General features: G+C 35.6%; 1 protein-coding gene across 7 annotated transcripts in view; it reads right to left on the bottom strand.

The window, feature by feature from the left end:
• Window positions 1-21856, bottom strand: part of LOC129138259 (protein FRG1B-like) — a 39895-nt gene that overhangs the window by 16799 nt on the left and 1240 nt on the right. For 3 of the 7 annotated variants that reach the window (XR_010154552.1, XR_010154551.1, XR_010154553.1), the window contains exons 2-5: window positions 20702-20771; window positions 7759-7929; window positions 6367-6492; window positions 5528-5585 (exon numbers count right to left, since the gene is read on the bottom strand). Coding sequence is in view for 1 of the 7 variants with exons in the window: in XM_063803709.1 (XP_063659779.1) it covers window positions 1265-1369; window positions 6367-6432 (171 nt within the window). In the remaining 6 variants the exon portion in view is untranslated. Of the gene's footprint in view, window positions 1-1264; window positions 1370-3633; window positions 3748-5527; window positions 5586-6366; window positions 6493-7758; window positions 7930-20701; window positions 20772-21856 lie in introns of those variants that run through there. The other 4 variants (XR_010154555.1, XR_008541407.2, XR_010154554.1 and 1 more) reach the window with 4 other exon arrangements.

Raw genomic sequence — 21856 nt, forward strand, 5'->3', positions numbered from 1 at the left:
TTAACTACCTGATTTATCTAGGTTATATTAACAGTATTATTTAGAATTTCACCTTGATATGAAGATGTCTGTGTAACTTTTACAATGATGTAAAACAAATAGTAGGATTAGGGAGGGCACAGGCCACTGGTGCAATGGATAACGCGTCTGACTACAGATGAAGGAATTTAGCCTGGAATAAGGAACTTTTTTTTCCAGCTTAGTGATGCACACAAATTTTAAAAATAAAATAAAAAACATGTTTTATGTGATTCATGTTTCTCCTAATGCAAAGAAGATGGGTACTATTACTAAAAATATTTTTTAAATGTAAGGGCTAAGGCCCCAGAAGTTCTGCTATGATTTTTAATGTTTCATAGAGTGATTATCATCACAGAAGCTCAAGCATTACATAAATACAAACGCGTATACCCCGACCTGGTAATTCTGCTTCTTGAAATTTATCTTCAGGTCCACACGCACATCTACAAATTGATGCATATTCAATGTTATATACTGCAGCACTGTTTATAAGAGCAAAAGACTGGAAACAGCCTAAATTTCCATCTATAAAAGACTAAATAAATAAAGGTACATCCCTAAAATGGAATATTATGTGGCTGTTAAAAAAGAGAGAGAGAGAAAGAGAGGAGAAGCAAGAAAAAGAGAAAACTTTCTGCATTCAAACTAATAGTAGAAAACTCTCCAAGATAAAATTTTAAAGAAAAAAAAATCAAAGTCAAGAAAACTATAGAGGAGGCTGCCTTTAGTGTAAGACAGTTGAAAATTATAAATATATTCATATGTTTATAAAGAAATTTTAGGAGGCTATAAAAAAACAAAACAAAGGGAAAGAGGAACAGGAGCTGGGACACAGGTGAGCAAGATGCATGGCAGGCATATGTCTTCATCTTCGTATGCTTTTATTTAAAAATGTTGGACCACGTGTACATGTTATCTATTTTAAAATTTAGATTTTAAAATACAAGCAAGAAAACAAGAAAATGAAAGCATAAAAAGAGCATGTGGAACTACCAGTAAAACATACTAATCCATGGAGATAATGGCAAGGTAGCTCCTAGATGCGCTGATTTCTCTATCACATTGTATAAACAAGCCATCAGCTATGGGATTTGTAATTAAAAATGAGTCTATTTGAAACACCACATTATAAAAAGCTATTAAGTAAATCTTTAAAGTGACAGTAAATGATGACTTAACATTTTAAAGAGATACAGTCACATCACGTGTGAATGCAGTCATCTGTATAAAATGTCATCATTACCTTCATCATTTCTTCTTCTCCTGCTGTTTTACTTTTTGCTTCTATGTCCCCTGCTTCATTGCATCTAATAAAGCAGCTATTTGAGGCCAACAAAGCCATTTTCCCCTAAGTGAAACAAAGTAACAAAATCGCCATGAGGATACTTCTTGTAGAAGAAACATTAAGTGTTTAGACTGAATGAATTTTTCCTCCCTGATTTAAAAATCACAGAAAAGAACTTAGAGAAAAACCTGAAAAATATAATACAAGAACATATAGAAAAGGAAACCAAAATCACCTTTCATTTTGCTATTCAAAGATTGCCACAATAAATATTTGTAGTGTATCTTCCTAGTAGGACTAAACTCTAATTAGATGAGGTAGGATTGCTTCCTTTCTAAAAGATCTACTGAAGATAAAACTGATTTAGTTCTGTTTGAAAAATTAACTTTAAAGACAAGAACATAATTATGAATGCATACTTTATTCAAATATTAGCATTTTAAGTAAAATTTATTTTCTTCACAATTAGAAAACATGAAAAGGCATATACAATGCCTTTGGTGTTTTGAATTTAAGAATCAATGTCTGAGGGACTTTTGTGTGTGAAAATAAATATTCATACACATTTTTCGTTGTTTAATGTTTGATGTATTACACTGCTTTCTATTAAACAAAACTTTAAAAACTGATTTTCTTGTGTATCTAAATCTGGGTTATAAATTTGGTTAGCTTAACTCCCATAACAAATGTAATGTTTATTTATAACTTGTATTTGGTTGATTCTTTTGGAAAACTTGGAATACAATAACATTTAGATAAAATATCTATAAATACAATGATTACAAAATATGTTAACCTTATATCACATCCAGTTAAAAACGTGCTGATAATATGGATTTAATTTCTTAGTCAAGTCACAAGGGCTGGGTGGTCTCTCATCTCGATGGCTCCCGGTGAGCCCTGGAACATGGTGGTGTGGTCCAAGGCGATTTAAACCTGTGCCACAGATTATTCAGCTGAGTCCTTTTTGCAATAGAGTTTTAAGACCCTCTTTCATTTAAATTTAAATTTTTGAAACTTAGTTTCCTTCCTAAAAATAAAATGAAATGAACTTTCCTAAAGTGTTGTAATATTAGTACTATCTAAGTCATCATCCTGGCCTTATGAAATATTGGCATTTTATACTGGTGTAACTTTTATTAGAAGGATTCATCATAACTAGTAGGATCATCTCAAAGGGGTTGCAACACATTAGCAGGTAATGAAATCAATGTAGTGTTTCCTGAATGGTATCGGGTGGGTGGGGGGGAAAAGAATACACACAGACACACAGAGGAAGGCTAAAAAGAGAATAAGAAATATCAAGATGCATAACACACGGATAAGTAAGTATTGTTAAGTACAACTCTTGCTTCAGTTATACATATGTGTGTGCTGGGCTGCAATGTAAAAATGCATTTCTCAATGGATTGGGTCAAAATAGTTTTCAAGTCACTGACTTAAGATTTTATCCTAGGGGATGAGGAAATTAGTCTAAGTGATTACCTCTTTCTGGTGGGATGTTTGTTTAATCTGTCATCTTAGAAAACACTGCTGAGTTCCTATTTTCAGTTCATTGTTGTATACTACCAAAGCTGCTACTCAAAGGCTGAGCTTATCTTCTACTTGCTTGTTCTGCATGGTGCCCACTGGTCCTTACTGTTTTTGATATAGTTATCTACTTTTTAAAGACAGTTTAGCACTCACATATTTTTGTTCAATCTTTACTTCTCACACAAACAGAAAAAGGAAATTATGTATTCTGTATCAACAAAGATTTAACAAAACATCCATACACTACAACTGTCTACTTACTAAAATTAAGAATTAGTATATTATCTTTTTTCTTCTTATATTAAAACTATCTTTTCATACACTATTTTAAGCTTATGAACTGAAAGTCTTTTAGAGATAATTTACTTCAATGAACTATTATTATTTATATTTTATAAGCAAATTGTCACAACTTGGTCTTAGCTAGCTCTACTGTTCGCTTACAGTCTCTAAAGTTTCTGAAAGCATCCATGACTTCTGCTACAAAGAAGATACTTAGGAACGATTCTGTTTTCCTACTCTGTGACCTAAAATTGACTGGTTCTTCAATGGAAATGAGATCCATATCGGGCACTAAGGGTATACAGAAATAATTGTGGGCAAAAGTACTAAAGCTATTTTTGTTGCACTATATTTTGAGATCTCTTTAAGGCTCTGTGTTCTTACTGATTTATTCCAATTTAATGTATTATACTATTGCATCCTACTTTTTCTTTTTAAATATATTATTATTGACTGCTACAGACTTTGTGTTAAACTGACAGGAAGTTTTTATAAACAATAACAGCACTCACATTTTGAAAGACTGCTTCCCATTGTTCTCTTGGTCCAATTGCATCTGAACGCCAACAACAAGTTCATCTGAATTTATACTAAGATATTTTCCATAGCCAGGTTTCAGGGCGATTCTGTACATTAATAAGATAGATAAAAGTTAAAAACTGAGAGAAAATTAATTATAGGACATCAAAACAGGACATGTGTATGTGTGTGGGTGTGTACATATCTAAAATTCCAGACTGGACATATTCCAAGTGTTCAAAAGATGCATGTGGCTGAGTGGTGACTCACTCCTGTAATCTCTGTGCTTTGGGAAGCCAATGGGAGAAGTGCTTGAGGCAAGAAGTTCAAGATCAGCCTGGACAACATAGTGAGACCCCATCTTTACAAAAAATGTGAAAAGTTAGCTGGGCATGGTGGTGTGCACATATAATACCAGCTACTTGGGAGGCTGACGCAGGAGGAGTGCTTGAGCTCAGAAATTTGAGGTTATAGTGAGCTATGATCACACCACTGCCCTCCAGCCTGGGTGACAGATTGAGACTCTGTGCCTTCAAAAAAAAAAAAAAGCTACATGTGACTAGTTGTTGCCATATTGGACAGTACAGTTTTAAATTTAGTTTTATATTTTGCTTTTTTAATATAAACATTGTACCTTATATATTACATAATATTTTCAAAATTCATCATGCTTCAATTATACCTCTTTAGTTATAAACTTCAATAATAAATTACTAAAACTTTATGTCATCAAACAGTTTTCCAGAAAATGCTGCTTCCATTTACATTCTTACCTCAAATTAACAGAGTATGTTTTGTATCATGGATTTTTTTTTAAACGTTATGACTCTAAAAAAATACTTGAAAACCTGATACGAAAAAAACAGTATCCTATTAATTTGCATTTTAGTGGTTAACTAGCATAACAATTGTTTTCTTTTCCTTTCCTTTTTAGTTTTTAGATTATCTGGTAATGCCCCTTGTCCATTTTTCTATTCAGATCTGATTGTTCGCAATTTTTCTACTGGGGTCTTCAGTGCTATGACTTCTATACAAGATGCATATGAAGAGTAAGAACTCACTGCCTATTAACATTGTTGCAAATATTTTCTCATTTGTCAGTTTTCTTTATAATCCTTCTTTGTTTATAATTGTAAAGCAGTTTAAAACTATTGAATTTTTCTTCCTCTGCTTTTATTCTTTTTCACCCTACTTATCAGACTTTCAAAGAAAGTATAGAAATAATCATCTTAATGTGATTTTTTTAAATTATGATTTCTTTTACCTTACCAAGAATCTCCTCGGATGCCAGAATTGACTTGTACTCCTTTATACATTAATGATTATATAACAGAAATCATTATCATGTTGATGTAACCAATTACTAAAATATGTAAATTCACTTTCAGTATCTTTTACCCAAAGAATCATTTTATACTTCTGCACAAGGTGAGAATAAAAAAGGTTACTTTATAAAATGACTGTAAAAATATTGAGTAAAAATATTCTTTTGGTCGTTATGATGCTGTAACATTCTCTGCTGGTTTCAACAATATTCCTTTTTTTTTAGTCTTCCTGTTTGTCTGTGGACTTCCAAACAGTGAGTTAAAATATCATAGCAACAGTGAACCAGGTTTTGTACTATTTGATTTATTTTTTAATCTATCTTATTTGGTGTATGAAATTATTAATCTTCATCTTTTACCTTACATATCTTTTTTCCAGCCTAGCATTATATATTGATAGGAAATCCACTAAAAGTAGATCACAAAATCTACTTTTCAAAAAAGCTATTTCATTTTTTATATCAAAATTACCATGGGCTTAAGACAGATACTAAAATTTTTAATGAATACAATTAAATTTTTAAAATAACTGGTTACTAATTATATTACAATATAAGTTCACCTGGAATCAGATAATTTGACAGCCATAAACTGCTCTGGAGGACTAGGGCCCTCATCAACTATTGGAGAAAAAACATTTGAAAATAAATTTGACATATGCTATAAATATAAAGACATTATTTTGCTTTAAAAAATGTGGCTATTTTCTTCTGCAATTAAATGTAAGAATATTCAGATACACTGATGTCACTGTAATACTGTATCTTTGGAATCAAGATCTATTTTATCTTCTTTTAACTACAGTGCTAATTTTATACACTGAGTAAGACAGGGTGATATAATGCTTATTTAATAACTTTCGAGATAGCTTCTCTTTATATTTTAAAATACAGTCAGAAATAAGCACTTATTTAAAAAAGCTAAATGCCTTCATTTATTCAATGGATGGCCTTGCTGACAAAATGATACTGCTTTTTATCTTCTAATTACTTCATATCTCATTAGTGCTTCCTCTAATGGGCTAAAGAAACTGTGGAAACTTCAAACTGTTAAATGCACCCAGGTTAGTTTTGGTAATAGGTCTGAATAAAAAAGAAATTCAAATATGTTTGACTCAAATAGGTTTTCTTTTTTCTTTCCACTTACTATTTTAATTATTCATATTGTTTTGATTTCCAAAGATACTCTTCTGGAACTATACGGAATGTTTTCAAATGCTTATATTAGAAAGAGGGACTTGCCAATGGCTGGTAAATATTAAGGAATTTTAAAAAATGGAAGAGTCAAATGCAATGGTTCCATTCCTTTGGAAAATGTTTGAGACTAGTTAGAGTTTGGCCTAAGTGAATGAATGTCCTAAAATCTACACTTGTGGCAGGATCTTCTGTTCCAGACACAAACCTTCTTTGTGTGGAGCTCCCAGGGTAAAAAGACCATTGTCGAGTGCATGTATATAGGTTCCCTCATCCATTTCAATGGCTATGGTTCCTGAAATTTCACCAAAGTTTGTTACTGTTCACCAGATTCCTAAAAAATAAAATTGATATTTCAACTTTATATTTTAGTTTTGACACAGAGTTCTTTGTTATTATAACTTAGTTTTAAAAACTTTTTATTTTGCAGTCGTAAGAAATACTACGAAGATCTCACATATCCTTTACTCACTTTGTCTTAGTGATAACATCTTGCATAAGTATCATACATTGTTAGAATCAGGAAACTGACATGGATATAATCCATGAAGCTTATTCAGATTTCACCAGTTGTACATGTACTTGTTTGCATGTATGTGCACAGATTCATGCGACTACAAGCACAGTCAGGATTAGGTTTTTAAAATACACAATAGCAACATACAGCCAGGCATGGGGGTGCATGCCTGTAATCCCAGCTACTCGGGGAGCTATGAAAGAGGATCACTTGAGCCCAGGAGTTCAAGGTTATAGTGAGCTATGATCATGCCACTGCACTCTAGCCTGAGTGACAGAGCAAGGTCCTGTCTCAGAAAAAGACCAAAACAAAACAAAAGGCAACATGTGAAGGTACAAAGTGATATATGGAGAACGGTCTCTCTCATGATAGACCCCAGCCATCTATTCATGCCTGCTTTCCAGAGGCAATGCCTATGATAATGCTTCTTAAATATGCCTCTACAGGAAGACTTTCTAGCATAGTAATTTTTTTTTTTTTTTTGAGATGGAGTCTCGCTCTGTCGCCCAGGCTGAAGGGCAGTGACGCGATCTTGGCTCACTGGAACCTCCACCTCCTGGGTTCAAACAATTCTCTGCCTCAGCTTCCTGAGTAGCTGGGGTTACAAGAGCCTGCCACCATGCCCAAATAATTTTTTTTGTATTTTTAGTAGAGACGGGGTTTCACCACATTGGCCAGGCTGGTCTTGAACTCCTGACCTCGTGATCCACCCGCCTCGGCCTCCCAAAGTGCTGGGATTATAGGTGTGAGCCACCGCGCCCAGCCAGTAATCTTAACTATGATTTTAGATTGAAAGCAAAATGAGCAGAATCTATGTCTATGTATACTAATGTCCAATTTGCCAATATAAATGTTAGACTCTAGCAACAATTATTTTAGCACTTGTTATAAAAGTTTATATCTTAATGTTAAAAAATATTCTCAAACCTCCTCCTAAATTGTACCTTAACTAGAGTAGAAATGAGTCAATCATTAACTGGATATGACATATTAAGAATTCTTGTTAATTTTACAACGTCCGATAATGACATAGTATAATGTATAAAAGTAAAGAACAAAAGAGGTGATGAGAGAAAGACATACCACGTTAAGAAATGTACATATATTTTTTTCAAAGTTTTCAACTTCTTTGCCTTTGGTTTGAATGTCCTCCCGTAGCTCAGAGTAATTTGATCATCTGAAGCCTTCTTCTCTCAGCTCGTCAAAGTCATTCTCCGTCCAGCTTTGTTTCATTGCTGGTGAGGAGCTGCGTTCCTTTGGAGGAGGAGAGGCGCTCTGATTTTTAGAGTTTCCAGTTTTTCTGTTCTGTTTTTTCCTCATCTTTGTGGTTTTATCTACTTTTGGTCTTTGATGATGGTCATGTACAGAAGGGTTTTTGGTGTGTGGATGTCCTTTCTGTTTGTTAGTTTTCCTTCTAACAGACAGGACCCTCAGCTGTAGGTCTGTTGGAGTACCCTGCAGTGTGACGTGTCAGTGTGCACCTGCTGGAGAGTGCCTCCCAGTTAGAATAACCAATATAGAGAAGTGCTTAAAGGAGCTGATGGAGCTGAAAACCAAGGCTCGAGAACTACGTGAAGAATGCAGAAGCCTCAGGAGCCAAAGCGATCAACTGGAAGAAAGGGTATCAGCAATGGAAGATGAAATGAATGAAATGAAGCGAGAAGGAAAGTTTAGAGAAAAAAGAATAAAAAGAAACGAGCAAAGCCTCCAAGAAATATGGGACTATGTGAAAAGACCAAATCTACGTCTGACTGGTGTACCTGAAAGTGATGGGGAGAATGGAACCAAGTTGGAAAACACTCTGCAGGATATTATCCAGGAGAATTTCCCGAATCTGGCAAGGCAGGCCAACGTTCAGATTCAGGAAATACAGAGAATGCCACAAAGATACTCCTCGAGAAGAGCAACTCCAAGACACATAATTGTCAGATTCACCAAAGCTGAAATGAAGGAAAAAATGTTAAGGGCAGTCAGAGAGAAAGGTCGGGTTACCCTCAAAGGGAAGCCCATCAGACTAACAGTGGATTTCTAGGCAGAAACCCTGCAAGCCAGAAGAGAGTGGAGGCCAATATTCAACATTCTTAAAGAAAGGAATTTTCAACCCAGAATTTCATATCCAGCCAAACTAAGCTTCATAAGTGAAGGAGAAATAAAATACTTTACAGACAAGCAAATGCTGAGAGATTTTGTCACCACCAGGCCTGCCCTAAAAGAGCTTCTGAAGGAAGTGCTAAACATGGAAAGGAACAACCAGTACCAGCTGCTGCAAAATCATGCCAAAATGTAACGACCATCGAGACTAGGAAGAAACAGCATCAACTAACGAGCAAAATAACCAGCTAACATCATAATGACAGGATCAAATTCACACATAACACTATTAACTTTAAATGTAAATGGACTAAATGCTCCAATTAAAAGACACAGACTGGCAAATTGGATAAAGAGTCAAGACCCATCAGTGTGCTATATTCAGGAAACCCATCTCACGTGCAGAGACACACATAGGCTCAACATAAAAGGATAGAGGAAGATCTACCAAGCAAATGGAAAACAAAAAAAGGCAGGGGTTGCAATCCTAGTCTCTGATAAAACAGACTTTAAACCAACAAAGATCAAAAGAGACAAAGAAGGCCATTACATAATGGTAAAGGGATCAATTCAACAAGAAGAGCTAACTATCCTAAATATATATGCACCCAATACAGGAGCACCGAGATTCATAAAGCAAGTCCTGAGTGACCTACAAAGAGACTTAGACTCCCACACATTAATAATGGGAGACTTTAACACCCCACTGTCAACATTAGACAGATCAACGAGACAGAAAGTCAACAAGGATACCCAGGAATTGAACTCAGCTCTGCACCAAGCGGACCTAATAGACATCTCAGAACTCTCCACCCCAAATCAACAGAATATACATTTTTTTCAGCACCACACCACACGTATTCCAAAATTGACCACATACTTGGAAGTAAAGTTCTCCTCAGCAAATGTAAAAGAACAGAAATTATAACAAACTATCTCTCAGACCACAGTGCAATCAAACTAGAACTCAGGATTAAGAATCTCACTCAAAACCACTCAACTACATGGAAACTGAACAACCTGCTCCTAAATGACTACTGGGAACATAACGAAATGAAGGCAGAAATAAAGATGTTCTTTGAAACCAATGAGAACAAAGACACAACATACCAGAATCTCTGGGATGCATTCAAAGCAGTGTGTAGAGGGAAATTTATAGCACTAAATGCTCACAAGAGAAAGCAGGAAAGATCCAAAATTCACACCCTAAAATCACAATTAAAAGAACTAGAAAAGCAAGAGCAAACACATTCAAAAGCTAGCAGAAGGCAAGAAATAACTAAAATCAGAGCAGAACTCAAGGAAATAGAGACACAAAAAACCCTTCAAAAAATTAATGAATCCAGGAGCTGGTTTTTTGGAAGGATCAACAAAATTGATAGACCGCTAGCAAGACTAATAAAGAAAAAAAGAGAGAAGAATCAAATAGATGCAATAAAAATGATAAAGGGGATATCACCACTGATCCCACAGAAATACAAACTACCATCAGTGAATACTATGAACACCTCTACGCAAATCAACTAGAAAATCTAGAAGAAATGGATAAATTCTTGACACATACACTCTCCCAAGACTAAACCAGGAAGAAGTTGAATCTCTGAATAGACCAATAACAGGATCTGAAATTGTGGCAATAATCAATACCTTACCAACCAAAAAGAGTCCAGGACCAGATGGATTCACAGTGGAATTCTACCAGAGGTAGAAGGAGGAACTGGTACCATTCCTTCTGAAACTATTCCAATCAATAGAAAAAGAGGGAATCCTCTCTAACTCATTTTATGAGGCCAGCATCATTTTGATACCAAAGCCGGGCAGAGACACAACCAAAAAAGAGAATTTTAGACCAATATCCTTGATTAACATTGATGCAAAAATCCTCAATAAAATACTGGCAAAATGAATCCAGCAGCACATCAAAAAGCTTACCCACCATGATCAAGTGGGCTTCATCCCTGGGATGCAAGGCTGGTTCAATATATGCAAATCAATAAATGTAATCCAGCATATAAACAGAGCCGAAGACAAAAACCACATGATTATCTCAATAGATGCAGAAAAGGCCTTTGACAAAATTCAACAACCCTTCATGCTAAAAACTCTCAATAAATTAGGTATTGATGGGACATATTTCAAAATACTAAGAGCTATCTATGACAAACCCACAGCCAATATCATACTGAATGGGCAAAAACTGGAAGCATTCCCTTTGAAAACTGGCACAAGACAGGGATGCCCTCTCTCACCACTCCTATTCAACATAGTGTTGGAAGTTCTGGCCAGGGCAATTAGGCAGGAGAAGGAAATAAAGGGTATTCAATTAGGAAAAGAGGAAGTCAAATTGTCCCTGTTTGCAGACGACATGATTGTTTATCTAGAAAACCCCATCGTCTCAGCCCAAAATCTCCTTAAACTGATAAGCAACTTCAGCAAAGTCTCAGGATACAAAATCAATGTACAAAAATCACAAGCATTCTTGTACACCAACAACAGACAAACAGAGAGCCAAATCATGAGTGAACTACCACTCACAATTGCTTCAAAGAGAATAAAATACCTAGGAATCCAACTTACAAGGGATGTGAAGGACCTCTTCAAGGAGAACTACAAATCGCTGCTCAAGGAAATAAAAGAGGATACAAACAAATGGAAGAACATTCCATCCCCATGGGTAGGAAGAATCAATATCGTGAAAATGGCCATACTGCCCAAGGTAATTTACAGCTTCAATGCCATCCCCATCAAGCTACCAATGCCTTTCTTCACAGAATTGGAAAAAACTACTTTAAAGTTCATATGGAACCAAAACAGAGCCCGCATCACCAACTCAATCCTAAGCCAAAAGAACAAAGCTGGAGGTATCACACTACCTGACTTCAAACTATACTACAAGGCTACAGTAACCAAAACAGCATGGTACTGGTACCAAAACAGAGATATAGATCAATGGAACAGAACAGAGCCCTCAGAAATAATGCCGCATATCTACAATTATCTGATCTTTGACAAACCTGACAAAAACAAGCAATGGGGAAAGGATTCCCTATTTAATAAATGGTGCTGGGAAAACTGGCCAGCCATATGTAGCAAGCTGAAACTGGATCCCTTCCTTACACCTTATACAAAAATTAATTCAAGATGGATTAAAGACTTAAACGTTAGACCTAAAACCATAAAAACCCTAGAAGAAAACCTAGGCATTACCATTCAGGACATAGGCATGGGCAAGGACTTCATGTCTAAAACACCAAAAGCAATGGCAACAAAAGACAAAATTGACAAATGGGATCTAATTAAACTAAAGAGCTTCTGCACAGCAAAAGAAACTACCATCAGAGTGAACAAGCAACCTACAAAATGGGAGAAAATTTTCACAACCTACTCATCTGACAAAGGGCTAATATCCAGAATCTACAGTGAACACAAACAAATTTACAAGAAAAAACCAACAACCCCATCAAAAAGTGGGCAAAGGACATGAACAGACACTTCTCAAAAGAAGACATTTATGCAGCCAAAAAACACATGAAAAAATGCTCACCATCACTGGCCATCAGAGAAATGCAAATCAAAACCACAATGAGATACCATCTCACACCAGTTAGAATGGCGATCATTAAAAAGTCAGGAAACAACAGGTGCTGGAGAGGATGTGGAGAAATAGGAACACTTGACACTGTTGGTGGGACTGTAAACTAGTTCAACCATTGTGGAAGTCAGTGTGGCGATTCCTCAGGGATCTAGAACTAGAAATGCCATTTGACCCAGCCATCCCATTACTGGGTATATACCCAAAGGACTATAAATCATGCTGCTATAAAGACACATGCACACGTATGTTTATTGCGGCATTATTCGCAATAGCAAAGACTTGGAACCAACCCAAATGTCCAACAATGATAGACTGGATTAAGAAAATGTGGCACATATACACCATGGAATACTATGCAGCCATAAAAAATGATGAGTACATGTCCTTTGTAGGGACATGGATGAAATTGGAAATCATCATTCTCAGTAAACTATCGCAAGAACAAAAAACCAAACACCGCATATTCTCACTCATAGGTGGGAATTGAACAATGAGATCACATGGACACAGGAAGGGGAACATCACACTCTGGGGACTGTTGTTGGGTGAGGGGAGGGGGGAGGGATAGCATTGGGAGATATACCTAATGCTAGATGACGAGTTAGTGGTTGCAGCACACCAGCATGTCACATGTATACGTATGTAATTAACCTGCTCAATGTGCACATGTACCCTAAAACTTAAAGTATAATAATAAAAAAAAGAAAAGAAATGTACATTTATGTACTTATGGATAAAATGATGTAATATCTGTGATTTTACTTAAAATTTTCTAGGAAAAAACGTGTGTGGGGGTGTGTATGTAAATGAAACGAAATTGGCAAAATATTGATAATTAATGCTGGGGCCTGGGCACAGGGGGGACTCATTATATTCTTATATGTATGGATTAGTTTGAATATTTCCATAATAAAAAGGTTTTAAAGATTCAGTTAATTCCACTGCACAAAATTTTCTATTCAACTAAACATGCTTTTCATAATCAATTTTAAAATACATAAAATTTTAGCTAAAATGAAGTTGGACCCTTATGTAACACCAAATACAAAAAGTAACTTAAAATAGACCAAAGACCTAAATGTAAGAGCTAAAGTTAGAAAACTTTTAGAAGAAAATGGGAAAAGCTTCACGACAATGAATTTGGCAATGATTTCTTATATAGAACATCAAAGGCACAGGCAACAAAAGAAAACACAGACAAACTGGACTTCATCAGAATTAAAAACTTTTGTGCATCAAGAACCACTGTCAACAGAATAAAAGGCAACCCAGAGAATGGAGAAAATATGTGTAAACTACATACATTATAAGGAATTAATATCCAGACTATATAGAGAACTCCAAAAAGACAAATACCACAATTCAAAACTGGGCAAAGGATATATATGGACATTGCACCAAGATGATATACAAATGGCCAATAAGCACTCGAAAAGACGCTCAACATCACTAGTCACTAGGGAAATATAAATCAAAACCATAATGCAATACCACTTCACACCCATTAGAATGCTATTATCAAAACAAATAAAAAACAGAAATCAAGAAAACCAGAAAAACAAATGTTGGGCAGGATGTGGAGAAACTGAAACCCTGTGCAATGCTGGTGGGAAGGTAAAATGGTGCATGTATTTAAATGCCACTGAAGTGTACACGTAAAAATAGAAAAACTGGCAAATTCTATATTCTGTATATTTTACCTCCACAAACACACGAAGCCAATGGAGAAAAAGAAAATTAATCAAAATAGACAATTAAAAAGAAATAAAACTAATAAGCAATTTAGATGATTGAGTTATAGCTACAATTGTTTTCAGGAAAAGAAATAATGCTTTATTCCAAATCATTATCAACAGTGTTATGATTAGCAAGTCTTTCTTATAAATGTAATAGTTAATAATTTTAAATTAGTTTTATTTTGTATGTTCTATGCCACGTTCACCAAGTACACTTAATATTAAATAAAATTATTTAAATATAATATCTCATTAATGTTTTGTAAATGAAGAAGAAATTTCTGGCAGACAAGCTCCTCAAAATTTTCACACTCTGTCCAAGTAGGGAAATGATACAATAACATTACTTATAATATTGTCAACTGAAAAAGAAATTACTTTGAACAGATGCCAGTATTTCTTCTCAATGAGATTTCAAAGAATAAGAAAGCTAAACACAGTATTATCAAGAATTAAATGTGAGCATTCTGCCTACTTTCTGCAAGTGGCCTACATTCAACCTTTGGAGGTATGCTTATACGTTTAACGACTAAAGTAACATAACATAATACTTAACAGTGCCACTCAGGGGTTTTAGCTGTGAAAAAGCAGTGGATCCTAAGAACAGTGGGCACTGAAGTTGCCTGTCTCTATGTCAGGTTACAGCTCAAGCTGTGTATATGCTGCAGACGCCCAAGCTGAATTTAAGAGAATCCGCTCTAAAACATTACTTGCTATTTAGACACATGCTTAAAGTTATTTCCTTTTAAACCTTAGGCAGATGGTGAAATATTCCCACTGTATTGTCTCACAATGCATAACAAAGCTTTTCACGTATTTTCAGATAGTTGAGAATGTTTCCATATGTCTGGCATGCCTGTAATCCAGCACTTTGAGAGGTGGAAGCAGGACAACCACTTAAGCCCAGGAGTTCAAAATCAGCCTAGGCAACAAAAGGAGACCCCTATCTCTACAAAAAAATTAAGAAATTAGCTGTGTATGGTGGTACAAGACAGTGGTCCCAGCTACTCGGGAGTTCGAGGTGAGAGGATTGCTTGAGCCTACGAGGTCGAGGGTGCGCTGAGCCATGATCATGTCACTGCACTCCAGCCTGAGCAACAAAGCAACAGCCTGTCTCAAAAAAAAAAAAAAAAAAAAAAAAAAAAAAAAAAAAAACCGGCCCGATGCACCAGTGTCATGGCTGATAAGATACTCCCAGGGCACCCTCATTCTAGCATCAAGGCTGTGTGACAGCTCACCTCACCTTCTGACTAACCCAGTGCTTCTGTGCTAAGGGCCCCCTTAAACCTCTACCTTCATTATGTGCTTGGCACAAAGGAATGATATATCTTAGATTTGGAAATGGAATTTTCTTCCCCAATCTTACTGTAGTCTAAGTACCCTTCACAGACCTTCTGTTAACCCATAGCTTACTCAGCTTTAGTTCCTGGGTAAATCAAATCTGTGTTTTGCAAACTACGATGTTGTAAGTTCAATTGCTTCTGAATCTAGCAGAGCTCAGTGAAACTCTTTGCTTACAGACATGCTCATTTTTATTAATGTCACACACGGTATTCTCCATGTGAAAGACAGAATTTCTTTCATCCTATTTACCAATCCCTTCAGATCCTTGTGAGTAACCAACAGAACAGCTTTAAAAAATTAAAAGGGTTTTTTCTTTCCCTTCACAAATAGGCACATGCTTACTTATACGGCAAGTTTAGAAAATCCACAATGCAAAAGAAGGTGGAAGGACAAGGAGAAAAAGATGCAGAAGGACTTCCTCTTCCAGCCAAGATGGACTTGCCTTCCCACCATGACCAATGAGAAAACTGAAGCTGGATAGAATATTTGAGAAAACTGTTTTCGGGGATTGGAACACAGGCAGAACAGGACTGTGATATTTGAGAACAGGAAAACACAGGAGGTAAATCTCACACACACTTCTGTTTTCTGCCCAATGGCAGTTTCTCGACCACACAGAGAGAGGTAGAGACCTCCAAAAATGAGGCAATGTCACTGTCACTAAGCTGAGAGTCTTGCAGTGCTAACATGTTTGGAGTTTATAGAATAAGGTACTGGAGAAGAGGGAACTACATACAGGTGAGGCCTCAAAAGAGAATGCAAAAGTTCTCTGCAGGTCTGGGGCCAAGGGCTGGGGGGAGTGCATACAGCAGGCAGGCTCCACAAGGCCTCTGCAGAGTGGCTGGCACTTCTGAGGGCTGACTGGAGATGCCAGAGAGCACACAAATTTGGGACATAGCAGAGTGGAGAGAACTCATCAAGTATACCTAGAACATGTGGCTGAGGGCCATGAGGATGAACCTTTCCTAGAGTAAGAGTCACTATCTAAGTCTACAGGCAAAAACCTAATAAATAAGCACAAACTAACAAAGGCCCAGGCTTGACAGGAGCAAAAGGGTGGTCAAATAATATAACTAGACATCAAGATATTTAACAGAAATAAAGGTTAAAATGTTATGAAAATGAAAGACTGAATTTATAAGGAAGACTTAACAATCCTAAGTGTGTACACATGACAGCTTCAAAATACTTTAAGCAAAAACTGCTCAAGTAGACAGATCTAGAATTACAGTTGGAGATTTTAACATAACTCTCAATACATTGTAGGATGAGTAAAACATCAGTAAGGACACAGAAGATGTGCATAGTCACAAGCTCCACCAGTTGATCTAACTGACATCTAAAGAACACTGAACCACCGGGCGCCACGGCTCACACCCGTAATCCCAGCACTTTGGGAGGCCGAGGCGGGCGGATCGCCTGAGATCAGGAGTTTGAAACCAGCTTGGCCGACGTGGTGAAACCCCGCCTCTATTAAAAATATTTAAAAAATTAGCCAGGCGTGGTGGCAGGTGCCTGTAATTCCAGCTCCTCCAGAGGCTGAGGCAGGAGAATCACTTGAACCTGGGAGGCGGAGGCTGCAGTAAGCCGAGATCGTTCCACTGCACTCCAGCCTGCTGGGCAACAGATTGCGACCTCATCTCCAAAAAAATAAAAAATAAAAATAAAAAACAACCCTGAACCAACATCTACAGAATACACATTCTTTTTAAGTGTACATGGAAATTCACTAAGAATGTATGTTCTCCAACTATACTATAAATGAATTAGAAATCAGCAACAATAACATACCTATAATATCTCTATGTAGTAGAAATTAAAAAACAATACACTTTTAAATAACTCAAGTGTCCATGAAAAGAAAAATCACAAGGAAAACTAGATGATATTTTGAATGGAATGAAAATGAAAGCAAAATGTGTTGACTATAACTAAAACTAATGTGGAATGAAGAGATCTAACTCTCTTCTTAAGAAGCAATAAAACAAGAGCAAAGTAAACTGAAAATAAGTTAAAGGGAGGACAAAAAAAGACTGAAAATAAATGAAATAAAAAATGAAAAAAAGAGAAAATAAGTAATACTGAAACAGGCTTGTCCAACCTGAGGGCTGCATGTGGCCCAGGACAGGTTTGAATGCAGCCCAACACAAATTCATAAACTTTCTTGAAACATTATGAGATTTTTTTCCTTTTTTTTTTTTTTTTTTTGGCTCATCAGCTTATCGTTAATGTATTCTATGTGTGGCCCAAGACAATTCTTCTCCTTCCACTGTGGCCCAGGGAAGCTAAAAGAGTGAATAACCCTGTACTAAAAGATCATTAATGATCTAAAATAAGTGATCTTATAAAGAATTGATAAACCTCCAGCTAGACTGACTGATCCAGGAAAAAATAGAAAAAACACAAATTACCAATATGAAGAGACTGCAATGCAGATTAGATTCTACAGACATTAAAAGGATATTAAAGGAATATTCTGAAAAATTTTATGCCAATAAATCCAACAACTTGGATGAAATGAAATTTTCCTAAAAGGCAAAAATTACCAAAACTGACAACAGAAAAATCTGAAAATATCTCTTAAAAAGTCTTAATTCTCCCACAAAAAACTAAAACCAAACCAAACAAAACCCTCTAGGTTCAGATGACTTCACTGGTAAATCCTATCAAACATGTAAAGAAGAAATCATACCTATCTTACACAGCTATTTCCGAAAACAGGGAAGAAGACAGCACTTCCCATCTAATTTTATGACACCCAATATCACCTTGACACCAAAATCAAACAAAGACATTACAAGAAAAGGATACAAAAGTCCAATATCTCCATCAACACCAATATAGAAATCTTAAAAAAAAAAAACCTAGAAATCAACTCTAGCAATATTCCAAAGGACAATGCCCCACAACCAAGTGGGGTTTATCTCAGGGATGTAAAGTTAGTTTAAAAGTTGAAAATGAAACCAATGTAATTCATTGGCAGAATGAAGAAAGTTGTATAATCATCTCAACAGATACAGAAAGAGACATTTGACAGCATTAAACATCGTTATGATAAAAACTGCCAAGAAACAAAATTTAAAAGGAATGTCCTCATTTTGATAAAGGTTTTCTCTGTAGATCATACAGACATCATACCATATGGTGCACTACTGAAAGCTTTCTGCCTAAGCTTGGAAACAATGCAATTATGCCCATTCTCGTGACTTCTGTTCAACACTATGGAAGTCCTGGACAGTAAAATAAACCAATAAAAAGCAAGACAAGACATAAAGATTAGAAAGAAAGAAGTAAAGTGATAGTCACAGGAAACATAATTGCAAATTTCTTAGTTTTCTATATAAACAAACCACTAGAAGTAATAAGTGAAACAGACTTATCAGACTATAAAGTCACTATACAAAAATCAATTGTATATCTACATACTGACAGCAAACAACTGGAAAGTCAAATTCAAAAATTCTACTGACAGTAATGTAAAAGTATAAAATACTTAAGAATAAATTTTTAAACAGGCATGCAAGACTGCTACATTGAAAATTATGAAATATTGAGGCCCAATATTAAGATGTTGATTATCCCCCAAATGATCTGGACTCAATACAACTCTCCGAGAAAATCCAACAGGCTTCACTGTAGAAATTAATAAACTAATAGTAAGTACAAAGTTGGAGGACACACACTACCTGATCTCAAGACTTCATGAAATTATAGCAATCAAGAGAAATATACCAAAAGAAAAACAGACAATCGATAGAACAGAGTCCAGAAATAGACCAATACATAGAAAGTTAATTGACTTTTTATGAAGATATGAAACTGGATTAATGGAAAAAGGAAACACCAGTGGTGCTGGCACAAATGGCTATCAAGATGATAAAAAAAAAAAAAGTAAATCTTGAAACCAAACTCACACCATGCCAAAAATTAATTTGAGATTAATGACAGATTTAATGTAAAAACTAAAACTATGATGCCTCTAAAATACACTGTAGAATATTTTCCTGACTTTGGGGTAAGCAAAGATCTCTTAGATGAAAGAGATAAGGCAGTAACCATAAAAGAAAAAAATAAACTAAGCTTTATAAAAATTAAAAGCTTCTGACCATCCTGGCTAACATGGTGAAACCCTGTCACTACTAAAAACTCAAAAAATTAGCTGGGCGTGGTGGCAAGTGCCTGTAGTCCCAGCTACTTGGGAGGCTAAGGCAGGAGAATGGCGTGAACCTGGGAGGTGGACCTAGCAGTGAACGAAGATCGCGCCACTGCCCTCCAGCCTGGGTGACAGAGCGAGACTCCATCTCAAAAAAAAAAAAAAAAAAAAAAAAAAAAAGCTGTCCATCCAAAAACCACCATTAAGAAACTGAAAAGGTAAAACTCAGACTGGGAGAAAAGACTGATAACACCATAAACTCTTGGCAAGGATGTAACTGGAGAACTAATTCATTCTTGGTGGGAGGATAAAATAGCACAACCACTTTAGAAAAATTTTGGCAGTTTCTTATATAGTTAAACATTCACCTATCCTTTGACACAGCAATTCCACATCTACATGTCTACCCTAGATATTTACCCTAATTTTAGAATTGTTGATTTGCCATTTCAAAAGCAATGATTCTTCCAGAACATTAGCTTTACACCATTCCATATTTTATATATTTTTTAAGCTACCATAATTTATGAAGATTCAAAATGCAACTTGCCAAGTTTTAAAAGAGAGAAAAAAGTATGGAAACAGCTAAACGGAAAACAGGCTGGTTAAGTGTGTTTGGGTCAGTTTATTTCTAGTATCATTTACAGGCTACCCTGATATTGTATTTAAATTTTTCATTCATTTCAGAGTTCACAAAATAATGATTTTTCCTGTGAAGATACCTCGTTTAAGAGACAACTGACTTCTACAACTAAAATGTACACATGTTCAAAGAAAATAGCTTGTAAAATATATTTGGTTGAATAACATTTACATTAAGCCTTTAAAATTATGTATCAGAATCTCCGGCTATTAAGCAGTCTAATGGTGCCTACTAAGTCAGAGAGTTGTAATTCTTCTCTCCTGTGCTCTGTTCTGATAATGAAGTAAAGGCGTCAGTAGCATCTACTGGGCTAAAGAATAAATGGAATTTACAACTGTAGGTAATATTTAAGCACTTTAAGACAAATATGAATACATCATAAATTTCTAACTAGGAAAATATTTTCAATGAGATCTCAAGAAATGTTAACTTTTTTCAGAATAAAGCACTGAAAACTGACTCACCAACATATCAAGCTGGGTTTCTTCATCTTCTTCTCTTTTTCTCTTCTTATCTTTGCTCTCTTTCTTCTTACTACAGGAAATAATTTATATAGATGAGTTTAAGTACATTGATTTGTGTGATAAATAAATATCATAAGATTGAAACTTGGAAGTCTTTTAAGTTGTTTCATTTATAAATTATTGATTTAGGAAGACTTACATTGCTATGCCCTCTTAAATACAGTACTGAGAATTTGCTTCAGGCTTTGTACATATTATGTTAAAGTTCAAAGCAGATTGTAGAGCCACACCGCGAGATTTTAAATCCCGATTCTGCCACTTCTTAGCTCTGCAATTTTTGGAAAAGGTACTGAATCTCTCTGTGAGTCAGTTTCCCCACTTAAAAAATTAGGATAACAACTTAACTCTTAAGGCTATTGTGAGGATTAAGAGGTAATATGTATCTTCACACATTGCTGGTGGAAATGTAAAATGGTGCAGCATCTACAGGAAACAGTTTGGGGTTCCTCAAAAAGTTAAAGAGTTACCATATGACCCAGCAATTTTACGCCTAACTATGTATACCCAAGGGAAATGAAAACATACACCCACAAAAATACTTACATAAGAATATTCACACTAGCATTAGTCACAATAGTCAAAAAGGGGAAACAATCGAAATGTTCATCAACTGATGAATGGATGAACAAAATATTACATCCATACAATGGACTACACTACGCAGCCATAAAAAGGAACAAGTGCTACAACAATGATGGACCTCAAGAATGTTGTAAGTGAAAGAAGCCAGATACAAAAGGCCACATGTTACATGATTTCTTAGGAAATATTCAGAATAGGCAATTTCACATAGATAGCAGACTAGTGGTTGCCAAGGACTAGGAGAGGGGGAAGATGGGATGTGACAGCTTTAATGGGTAGGAAGAGATTTCCTTCTGAGATGACAAAAATGCTGAGCAACTAGACAGTGGTGAACCTCTTGGATATATACTAAAAACCACTGACTGTACAAAAGGGTGAATTTTATAATTATGAATTGCATCGCAATAAAAAAATAAAAACCCAAGAGGGATTTGAAAAAAGTTAATGTGCAAAATGCCTACAACAATTTCTTGGCGCATTGAAAGTGCTATATAAGCATTAATTATGATTATT

This window comes from Pan troglodytes, chromosome 22 (genome assembly GCF_028858775.2).
Source record: "Pan troglodytes isolate AG18354 chromosome 22, NHGRI_mPanTro3-v2.0_pri, whole genome shotgun sequence".
NCBI lineage: Eukaryota > Metazoa > Chordata > Mammalia > Primates > Hominidae > Pan > Pan troglodytes.